The sequence below is a fragment of the Haliotis asinina genome, chromosome 12 (assembly GCF_037392515.1).
Source record: "Haliotis asinina isolate JCU_RB_2024 chromosome 12, JCU_Hal_asi_v2, whole genome shotgun sequence".
Classification (NCBI taxonomy): domain Eukaryota; kingdom Metazoa; phylum Mollusca; class Gastropoda; order Lepetellida; family Haliotidae; genus Haliotis; species Haliotis asinina.
In genome coordinates, this window is record NC_090291.1 from 2044162 (window position 1) to 2056403 (window position 12242).

General features: G+C 39.4%; 1 protein-coding gene across 3 annotated transcripts in view; it reads right to left on the reverse strand.

Moving 5' to 3' along the window:
• Window positions 1-12242, reverse strand: part of LOC137257681 (putative leucine-rich repeat-containing protein DDB_G0290503) — a 93471-nt gene that overhangs the window by 59497 nt on the left and 21732 nt on the right. For 2 of the 3 annotated variants that reach the window (XM_067795050.1, XM_067795051.1), the window contains exons 3-12: window positions 10387-10470; window positions 10038-10169; window positions 9315-9388; window positions 8081-8195; window positions 6483-6602; window positions 6162-6308; window positions 5354-5437; window positions 4592-4684; window positions 3432-3590; window positions 2611-2673 (exon numbers count right to left, since the gene is read on the reverse strand). In XM_067795050.1, the coding sequence (XP_067651151.1) occupies window positions 2611-2673; window positions 3432-3590; window positions 4592-4684; window positions 5354-5437; window positions 6162-6308; window positions 6483-6602; window positions 8081-8195; window positions 9315-9388; window positions 10038-10169; window positions 10387-10470 (1071 nt within the window). The remainder of the gene's footprint in view (window positions 1-2610; window positions 2674-3431; window positions 3591-4591; window positions 4685-5353; window positions 5438-6161; window positions 6309-6482; window positions 6603-8080; window positions 8196-9314; window positions 9389-10037; window positions 10170-10386; window positions 10471-12242) is intronic. The other variant, XM_067795049.1, reaches the window with a different exon arrangement.

A 12242-nucleotide genomic window follows, 5' to 3' on the forward strand; every position in this document is an offset into this window, starting at 1 on the left:
AGTCATATATCTCAAATGTTTATCTTGCATAACCAACACGTTTCTAACCACACTTGACTTAGAAACACAGAATATTTTGTGCAGAGACAGTAGAGACCCTAAATACGTCAAGACTCGTCAAATCTCTATTATCAACAACATGTAAATGTTATAGATGCACCTTCATCTATCAACATGTTGGCTACTTGTCTGAAAGACATCAAATAGTCTAATGTTTTTCCCAAACGCTGATGGTTGATATATGCCCATATATTTCAAGAAGATATTTGGGGTTCAATGGGTTCCACATCCACAGCATCACATCCTTTGCTACAAGCAGATCTGTGGAGGAGTTGGGGATACCTGCTGGGATGAAGGTAGATGGAGGGACCAGCTACACTACAGATCGACAGAACAAACAGTGGATTCTGAGGCTGTTGGTAGGGTCAAGGAAGAGGGTCAAGTCCCAGGACAAGGGTAGAAGGAGGAACCATTTGCATCAAGGATCGACAGAAGAAACACACTGGATTCTGAGGCAGGGTTACGGAGGGGCGGGGTTGTGGAGGGCTAAGTCCTGGGATCAGGTCTGGTGGGATAATGGAGGTTACAGTCCAGCCACATCAGCAAGCATTGTCACACAGGACATCTTCCAGGGATCTACAGTCTTGCTGAGAGATTTGCAAATATCAATGATCATATCAATGCTTTGCCTTAACAAGCAAAAGGACAACTAGGGATGATCCAGGGTAAGGTTCTCTTCTGCAACTCCTCCGTGTTGTAGGAAACTACTTAGGGGATCGGATGGTAAGGCTCACTGACATGGCTGACACGTCATCATACACCAGCTGTGTGGATGTTTATGATGTCAATAGAATGTCTGGTCCAGACATAAATATATACAGATCACCACAACATAGACGGAGTATTGATAAAAGTGGCATTAAACAACTGGTCCAGACATAAATATATACAGATCACCACAACATAGACGGAGTATTGTTAAAAGTGGCATTAAACAACTGGTCCAGACATAAATATATACAGATCACCACAACATAGACGGAGTATTGTTAAAAGTGGCATTAAACAACTGGTCCAGACATAAATATATACAGATCACCACAACATAGACGGAGTATTGTTAAAAGTGGCATTAAACAACTGGTCCAGACATAAATATATACAGATCACCACAACATAGACGGAGTATTGTTAAAAGTGGCATTAAACAACTGGTCCAGACATAAATATATACAGATCACCACAACATAGACGGAGTATTGTTAAGAGTGGCATTAAACAACTGGTCCAGACATAAATATATACAGATCACCACAACATAGACGGAGTATTGTTAAAAGTGGCATTAAACAACTGGTCCAGACATAAATATATACAGATCACCACAACATAGACGGAGTATTGTTAAAAGTGGCATTAAACAACTGGTCCAGACATAAATATATACAGATCACCACAACATAGACGGAGTATTGATAAAAGTGACATTAAACAACAAACAAACAAAGAGGTCTTGACCCCAACACAACCAGCAACATGACTATCTCACTGACTAGAAATATCATTCCATGGATGCAACATGTCAAACTACCCTACATCCATATCAAACAGACTGATTTACACAAGTGAAACAACAGAAATCAGTATTTGCTAGGATTTGTCAGGAATACATTACTACAGTATCTTCATTACCTGAACACAGCATGCTTCGAATATACAAATTATGTACTACAAAGCCATTGTTGGGACACATCAGTTGACCTGAGCACTTCTAGACTTTCATGGAAGAGACGCTCACTGCCACCCATCACCATAACAACCAGTGTCTACTCCATCCTCCACCACCACCGCGGCGTACACCTACATCTCCCACAGCTACGTGACGGCAACAGTGATGACAACGTCTAGGCAAATGTCTAAACAACATAGGCTGTGGCAACACAGGTGAAGTGTAGTCACAACCTATGGCTAACTCCATGCTACTGACCAACATTAGTGAGTTACACTGGCAAACGGCCTTGCCATCAGTGAGAGTAATGCAAGGTGCTGAAACTATCTACAAGTGATCTATTCCCATCTAGTCTGAAAGTGAAATGTAGACGTGCACTGGTTTCTGTCCATGCATAAAAAAATATAAAATAAACCCTTTGAATCTTGGTTAATCTATACTGCATAAAATATGTCATCATCAAAAAACATTCCTACAGCTTTTTCAACCTGCAAACAGTAGTACACAATTTCCTATTTCTCCTGGGGGATATCACCTACCTGATATCTCCACTAGCAGTCAGTTTTGAAGAGTGTGAACACTTCACATGATTCGGTAAGAAATAGTCATGTGACTAGATTTGGATTCACACTTAATGAAACTGATTGCCTTCAAAAGATTAATTCAGTTTGACAACAAACTAAGACTTCTCATAGCATCTGTGGATGTATTACCATGGTAACAATTACCAAAGACGGATGTGGACAGAAACCAGGAGCACATGCAATCTGAAACATGAAACAACTGACCAGTGGACGAATACATTGACAAGGTGAATAAAGGAGCTCTCAGCAAGATAGGGTGAAGTGCGGGTGTTATTAAGGCAAACTGCTCAGGGTTACCTCCTCTTGGTGGCGCTTATGTTGACCTTCAAAGTTGTGGAGTAGATGTACATTGTCGTCAAGCTAGAAATCAAACAGTTGTAAGAGAGGGTATCTAGGAGAGATGAGGGAGACCGATGGAGGTGATCCCCTTCTCTGCTGCTTTCTACAGGATATTGGCTTTGGTGGTTATGTTCTCATATCTACTCCTAACATGCAGGGTGTATATCATTACACTAGAATATGGGAGATAATGGGACATTCATGCATATATACATATTACTACAGACAATGGATAGATTACATGGGTAGTTAGTATAACATCTTGAAAATGGATTTCAAATTTCATGTCATTAAACATAATATTGTTATGAATAACAACTTTTTATTATAGATACACACTCTCAGGGCACGTAAAGAAGTTGCTATCCATAAAAGTATTACTTGAAAAGTTTACATCAAACTTCTAAAGGCCATAAGGATTACTAGTCAAGCTGGGTCAGAATATAATACAGTTCTTCTCTTCAAACTGTTCGGATGCGGGATTGTAGGAAGACTTGGTCAGTTTGATTGTTTTTACTTGAAAATAATAACCAAATCTGATTTTGATGTTAGTAAATTGTGGAAAAGGTTGTGCAGGGTACTTGCAAAAATGAGATAAAAAGAAAACTATTGGCAAATCATTTCCTAGGTGCCAATCACAGTCTTTGACTATGTTTAGTCAAAGAATTTAAAATGACACATAGAAATTTGTTAATAGCTTTAAACATGTGATTCACTGTTATCAGCCTGAGTGGCATCCATAGGAAAAAATGAAAAACAGGAGTAGATAACTCTTATACCTCTGCCACAGCTGCATCCCTTTTCTCTTGCAAAGACAACACGTCTCGACGTAGTTTTTGAATTGTTTCATCTCGTCGAGCCAGCTCTGACTTGAGGATTTCATGGTGATCCTGTGTAGACACCTGTCCATCTCGCAAACGTTCCTGCAGGGCTCCAATCTGTGTAGTACAGACACACATTTATATACTGCATCACACGTGTGTGGTCAGACATGTACATCTCACTTTTCATCTCATATTTATCAAGACCAACTTAGATGTCAACATTTATGAAGGAGGGTGCAGCAAATGAGAGTAAACACTGATAAACCTGAACTTCCCAATGCTTATAATGCAACTAAGATTATCATTTCTGCTGGGGGTGCCTTGCATTTCACTGATGACATGACAAATAATGGCGTATGTCTTTTTATTAGGTTTGTCATCATACTGAACATAAAAGTAAAACATTCCGAGCTGCAATAAAAAAAGGAATATTTGACACATTCAAGATTTGGAACAGACTGATTGTGTTTGTGATTTGCCTTGAGAGGACACTTGGTTTGAAATTTCATAATATCTCCACAGACACAGGAATGAATACTGGCTTTGACAGCCTTCACAGCTATCAATCTGTGGCTGCGCTGCTATACTGACTCTTGTTGACACTGATACAGTAAATGTCTTACATGCGGTCATCTTAAGGATATATTCTAGATTCCCCCAACAATTATACATTCCCTCCCCAAAAACTGAGAGGATAGGACCCAGAAAAATGCTTGAATCAGCTTGAATACATAACTGAAAGTAAGAGACAAAGAGTGAGGAATTTCACAAATCTCTTAAACATTCAGCTGATGCAGACTGGCAACTATTTCCTAGATCAGTGTACGCTTTCCTGCAGAGGTCATACAGGCTGAAGAGGGTCAAGTTCGTCTCGCACAAAGGTCTGCCATACCACAGTCTAATTTGTAACAAGTGAGACTTGGCTGCTCACCATTCCATGAACTACAGCCCAACAGCAGCAGCAGCAGCAACAGCAGCAGTAGCAACAACAATATTATTACTACTACCAATAATAAGCTGCTTATTAAGTGTATAACTCCACTGTCAATGAATGCTTGAACTGGTGCATCATTATAAGTCTGATAACGACAACATCATTACAAAAACAGCATTACCTCATCCAGAGACTTTCTTCGATACTCTTTACTTTCCCGAAGCTCACTTTCTAATGACCTTATTCTTCTTTCAAAATGAGACACCTGGAAATCCTAAATGAATGGCTTTTATTAAAAAACTACTATATGTATTTAAACGCTTTAAACATTAGTCTAACCAACTGCATCTACAGTGTTCTCAACGCAGGCTCAACAGAAATGGTATATCACTGTATAGAACATACATGCAGCTACAATTCGTTTCCTTGGATGTATCTTACCTGTTAACAAAGATGCCGACACCAGATTGATTGCACTCATTGAACGAAACTTTCCAATACCATTACACACAGAGATCCTTATAAAAATGAAACCAGTTTGCAGTACTCGGCAGCTGTGTTTGTGATTGTAAAGGGGATAAAACATGCAGTGTGTGGAACTTATCAGGCACCCTATTCAACTTTTGGATTATTTTCTTGTGTAAACACTTTGAGAACTTCTGTAACAAAAATGTTATATAAATTTGATTATCATTATTTATAGTCAAAGATGATACCAGCCCTCCATTAAGTGAGACTATCTATATGTTTGATATATTTTGAAAAAAAAATCGGAATGAATTTGACTTTGCCAGAATGGCTGAAACGACATGCACATTTTGGGATGACTCCGGAAAAATTGGGAGGGTTGGCATCTGTTTGTTAAGTGTCAAAGAAGAGCTCAACTGAATAATATATCTGTTTAAATAGATAAGGTATGAGATAAATCATGTTGTCTCCTTACATCTTGGGTGGACTGGGAATGCTGGCTTTTGACTGCTGTTATCTCACTCCGTAACTGTCGCACCGTGTCTTCATACTTCCCCACCTGAACAGACAAGGTACACTCATGCTAGGCTTGTCTTGCATTTATGGAAATCATTGTGGAGAAGGAGCAACTAAAGTGACTTAAGCAGACGTCCACTAGCTGGATCCTTGCGCTCAGCAATGTTTAGATCAGAGCCAGGTGATCACATTGCCTGTGGTGGGAGTGAGTTGCTTTCAGGTTTCAAGTAATCTCTTTGCAGGAAAACCTCAAGTGACGCATGTATTTTACTATGAACTGAAGCAAGAAGATAAGCAGCTGTAAAATCTGGCAAAGGACATTAATAAACTGGTAAGAATGTTACCGTGTCTTTTTTGAAGAAAGGAAAGCATTAACACCTTCAGGTTCTCTCATGAACAATCACCTAAGGGGCATTCTGGAGCAGACTTCAGAATACACCATGGGGTGATAAGTTATTGATGACTAGTGCCTGATAGTAAGTGTGTCTGACTACCTGGACATAGAGGATACCTCTGAACCACGGAAAAGGAATGTGTCTGCCTCCTGAATAAAGAATGTGTGTCTGTCTCCTGAACAAGGAATGTGTGTCTGTTTCCTGAATGAGGAATGTGTGTCTGTCTCCTGAACAAGGAATGTGTGTCTGTTTCCTGAACGAGGAATGTGTGTCTGTTTCCTGAACGAGGAATGTGTGTCTGTTTCTTGAACGAGGAATGTGTGTCTGTTTCCTGAACGAGGAATGTGTGTCTGGTTAAGGAAAGGGTCTGACCTCGCTGGCAGCCATCCTATGCTTGTCCTGCAGCATCTTGATGGTCTGTACATGGTTGGTGTTCTCTGACTCTTTCACAGCCAGTTCATTGTGCAGGTCTGTCAGCTGGTTCTGGAGGGACAGAATCTTTCGCTCTCGGTTCTGTAGCTGTAAAAGCACCAGTATAAGGTGCAAGCATGGTAAGCTGGCAACATTTGACATTCAGAGAAATCTTATTGACTTTTTAAAGTGATTTCTAAGTTGCAGTCCACTCAAGACTCTTTATATTATCCTGAGACACAGGCTTCAACATCAGCTCTCTCTATGGCAACAGGAACTTACCTCATACTGAAGGTCATCTAACTTCTGTTCTGACTTCCTGAGGTCGGCCTTGACCTTGCCAACAGCATAGTCTCGGTCTGTCTGACTAGAGTACTGGTCCAGGCGGGTGTCGGAGGAGCGCTGTGAACACACTCACCAGGTTACACGTGGTGATAAGGTGAGAGGTGGGTCACCACTGCTTGCATCATCCACACATACAATAGGCGTGACAGCCATAATGCTTCCTGCCTACTTGTTCCAATCAGTGAAACTGGGGTTAATCTACAACTCAAGCCCCTCAATTGTGAAAAATATTATTTTTTATTAGTTCACATATTTTTTCTGCACAGCAAAGTTCACATCATAGAACACACATTTTACACATGAATGATCAGACTACAACTGACGTAAACAATGTATATGACAGGTTGATCTGGCATAAGAAATGAATATTACATCATTCACATACAGCATCATTGTCAAGAAAACAATCTGTGACAGCTGGACCAGAACTCAATAAACGTACTGTTATCACATGCTTAGTATGCTACTGCTTTAGTGATATTCTAGTAGCTGGTCGACTCTTGCTGGACAACTTCAAGACTCAGCTGTCTTTGGTTGAAATATAATCTAAACATGAGGTCTTTTATGACCAGAATTACAGCATTTAAAGGGTTATTGTTTCAGTAGGAAAACCCATAATACCACTTTCTTTATTACAAGATATTCTAGTGTCTGCAACATTGTTTATCCAGTGTTGAATATCAGTCAATAAAGAGTTGACATGTTTACAACACCAGAATAATTGGCTGATATCACAATCCAGTTCTTCATATTCAGTACACACTGGGGACTGGTTATATCCCATCTTGAAAAGACATTTCTCAACAGGAAGGACTCTATTTATTACTCTGTACTGGAGCCACCGTAAATCTGTACATCTACACAGTTTTTGTTGATATTTCTCCAACTAAAAAGATTCATGACCATCAGTTATATCTTTATCCCATGTAACGTTAGATGGAGTCGCCACAAACTTCAAGTCTAATAATATGTTTAACGATAGAAGTGTTTTCATCCCTTTACATCAACTTTAATATGACAGATATCACATGGTAATTCGGCTGACTTAATGGCAAAGCTCTTTTTCAATATGTCAGTGGGTAGCATTAATATTGTACACGTTTTTAATCTCCAAAAGAGATCCAAGTTTGCCTTCAGAGTTGACTTCGGACTCATTTGATTTATAGTGAGTGAGTGAGTTTGGTTTTACATCGCTTTTAGCAATATTCCAGCTATATCACAGCGGGGGACACCAGAAAATGGGCCTCACACATTGTACCCATGTGGGGAATCGAACCCGGGTCTTCAGTGTGACGAGCAAACACTTTAACCACTGGGCTACCCTACCGTCCCCATTTGATTTATAAATTATATTCACAATGTATTTCCAGCAGACCTGAAATGGTCCTCACACACTGTATTGATGTTGGGAATCAAACCAATGCATTCACCGTGACAATCAAACATCTTGATCTCATGGCTACCCTACCAACCCTAGGAGGTGACAGTGACTAGGAAGGAAGACACATGTGGACAAAACAGTGGAAGGTGGTCACCTTCTCCTGTAGTTCCAGCTGCAAGGCCTGGATGACATCTTCCTTCCTCCGGAGCTGGTCCTGCAGGTCCTGGACACGTCCTGAGGAGCTGCTGCTGCCATCCTCCATATGTCTGCTTCAACACACAACAACTTGTCACAAGCTCACCCTTTTTACAAGTCTAATGTTTAACAGTGTCACATATCAGATTTGATTTCATGGACTTGTTCCCCAAAACAACTTTACACTTTGACTATTGTAAGTCTGTGTTAGAGTATGAACGATCGTCACAATCCAAGATGTTCCACAAAGCAATGTCTTTGCTACAACTATTGTAAGTCTGTGTCAGTGTAAGAAAAGCACATTCTGGCAAGACTTGGAACCGAACCAGGGGTTGTCACACCAGTCATTGATCGCTGACTGTATGCAAAGCATACATAATTTATCATTATATTGAATTCAAGGGTCTTTCTGCAATTTCATTTTTGTGAATATTTCCACTTCTGGTTTTCATAAGCACAAGTAGTGGCAGACGCCATCACCAGATTTGTAATCTAACGCTACATGACAGAAACATTCCAAGGGTGATAACTTTGACAAATTCTCCTCACACCCAATAAAGAGCCTGTATACCAACTGGCATCAGTCACTCTAAGCAACAGCATCTTCACATACTATTTCAGCATCATTACAATCTGTCCTGCTGATGATGGTGTAAAGACAGTGATAGAAATACAACAAGAAAGTAAACTTGCCCGAAAAAAGCAAAAACTCATAGCAATATACTGACATTAAGAGCCAATAGGACACTTAACTTGTCAAAATGGCTTTGGCAAGTGAACTTGTTCTAGAATCTATTTGTGAAAGGTCCAGAGTCTACCTGCTTGGCTGACCAAAACTACAGAGATGCCAGTTTGGGCAGCAGCACACTGTGTTATAAAAATTTACCATTGACACCAAACACAGACACAGCCCAGTTGTTCTGTTCCTCACAAATAATGAGCACCAGGCAGGGTAATGACAAGTAACATGTTTTAAAGTCGTTCAAGATAAGGCAGCCAGAGATTGAACCAGTGACCACCAGGAGTGTGAACATGGTGTATGTGAACGCAGTGCTAGAAAATAACACCTGCAGTCCAATTTTACATGTCATTTTACTCATGCATCAGAAAACAAGCACCTGTCCCCATTATAATAAACATGCAAACCGAGAAGAGAGTATCCATAATAAATGTGAATCAGTGCAAGTACATACCTCTTGGTGTAAGTTTCATGCATTGAACCAAAAACTTGATCTACAGTGAGCTCACGAAACCTAACAGTGTCAATCTGAAATAAAAGATGGTATTGACTTCACAACAAGGAAGACGTATTACATATTTGGTTCTGTCACGAAATCTGACAGTCATGCCTGCTGACAAGAGACAACATCAACGTAAACATGCTGGTCAACACATGGACACTGAAAGTGGCACATTGTGCTCCTCATGGACAAGTGGTTGGTAGGGTGTCAAGAGTGTTCAACAAATGACACCTATGACTGCAGGTACCCCTTGGTATGTATCCCATGCAACATGGTTGTGACCTATTTGAGCAGTTCAAGGTAATATCAGACAAAAAACTTCCTTTCCATAGTTCAACTATTTGGGTGAACACGTTTGCCAGATTTCCAATAGACAAAATGTATATTTCACTACACATGTACACAAGGCAATGAAGGAAAGTATGTAGACAAATAGGGAAAAATATATAAAGCCTCCTGTATCATTTTTTAGCACTCTCAAGACATATTCTATCAGAATACATAAAAATGAGCTTAAAGCAAGATACTCCTGCAAAAAGTCCTAACGACTATTGTTGGACAAAACCAGGTAAAGATTAAAAGCTCTCAGTTGTATTCCAGTCCCATCCCACAGACATGAAAACTATCTGCTGGACTGACTACAGGGTCAAGGAACAAACACAAACACTCATGTACCTCCCAACGTCCTGCTGACCGGGCCATGCTGATGACGTTGATGAGCTGGTCAATGTCATGGTTGAGGTTGCTGTTCTCATCTCGGAGCTTGTTGTTGACATCTTCCTGCCGTGACAACCTGGACTTCATGTCCTGGTCAAATGGAGAGCACTACATTGTGTCAATGGGTTCAGTCTGATCACATTTCAGCAATAGCAAGCTTATAACAACAACCATTAAAGACAACCCAATTTGTTCACATGACGAAGCAAAGACCAGCAGATCCAAACATAGCTGAGGGACCCTTCATAATTGGTGGGGGTGGGGGTGGGAGTGGTTGTGCTCTGAATATTCAGATCCATTGTCATACCTCCAGCATCGTCTCCGCCCTCGTCTTTTCCACGGCCAAGTTCCGCAGCTCTCTCTCCAAGTCACGTGTCTTGGAAACATAGTCCTGAAAGAAAGTTGGACATTGAAAACAATGAAGCAGATGAGATATCTATATCAAACTGACAAACAAAAACATTCCTTCTCTTTCAGTTAGATAAGACCAGTATTCCTGCAAAGCAGTATCAAGTGCTTTGACAAAACAACATCACATACATTGTCAACTTTTCGAAAAATAAGGAACGAAGGCTGTTTAAGTTTATCACATTCAAAGGTAAACATCATAGTGGCTATTTAATAAAAATACTCCCATTCAGTCAATACACCAAGTGTTTATCAGCTGTTGATGTATGTTATTATACCCACTGAAACAATAACAAAATACACTCATTGATATGCTTTGAGCATTTAGACAATGTTGATCTATTATGACAATGAATAGTGACGACATCACTGTCAAATTATAGAAGATAACAAATATACTCTTAAAAAAGTAGGAGAACCTGAACTTTCAAATTGAATAGGAAGTATAACAAACTTTTCAAAGACTGGCATCTTACTAAAGCACCACCATTTCTCTTTATCATCATCCCTAAACACAACACATGGGATGTACATGTAAAATGCAATAGCCTCATATACGGACAGGGGGTGTTACACTTGATTTTGACGTTTTTCAAGGAGGTTGAAAAATCACTGTAGATCACTAATTTTGACAGTGTCACAATGCATCATACAGATGCTACTGTTTGCTTCCAGCCATTATTTTTACTGAAAATGAACATCCTGCACATGGAAATTTTCCATTAAATCCTTCCAGAGTGATTACTGTACAAACACCTGTTGTCTTAAGGAAGAGCAAATGTTGATGCACTCTCACAATATTGATTCATTATTATCATATGAACATTTATTGATTTTGAAACACTTCCCGATTTAAAAGAAAAAATGAAGTTCACCTACTTTTTTAAAAAGAATAATAATCATGAATACGCATGTGAATCACACAAACAGCCATGTCATTTATACAAGGAAACATTGCAAATTTAGTGTCCTCTATGACCAAATAATGACATTTACATAAGAAGATAAATTTGGCACATCATCTTTTGTGTGACAATAGATATGTATTGCGAACTGGATATCTTCCTTGACCTAGGGATTGTTTGCTATGGAAGGCCACTAAATGGATGAGGCAGCCACATAGACACTTCATTGCTCCATGTCATCATACTGTATACAGAGGGGATCAATGCTTATGAAGTCATACGCGAAATGTATTCATTTCCAGGCTGTTGTCATATAGCTAGAATATTGATGAGTGTACTGCTAAATGATAATCAATAAATCACTGATACATTCCTTCAAAACTAACCTTGATTATGTGAAACAATATATACTGGTATATGTTTTCCAAAGAAAGAAAGAGTTTCCTCAGCAGCTTAAGTTTGACATTTTTGTTTCTTAGAACAAAATCCCAGCAGGTGGGAAAAACAACTGACATTTGAAAGATTCTTGTCATACGACAATGTGAATATTTTTCAGTGTGTTCAGCATTAGAAGGGCTTCATTGGTCTTGCCGTCTAAGGTTGTGTATGTACACTACTATTAGTGGTAAAAGATCAGCATGTAGGAGGGCTTTTCTGAAAGCATTTCTACTTTTGTTTCTTTAAAGCTGGCAGAATTTGTTATTAACTTGTGAAAACATTGCAATTTGAGACAATGTATTCTGCAAGGCAGATATCAACATGGAGACTGATATATCCTCATTCTGTAACTTAAGCCATTAATCTGAAGCCAAAATCTCATAAAATTTTTAAATTACTAAACCTAGTATAA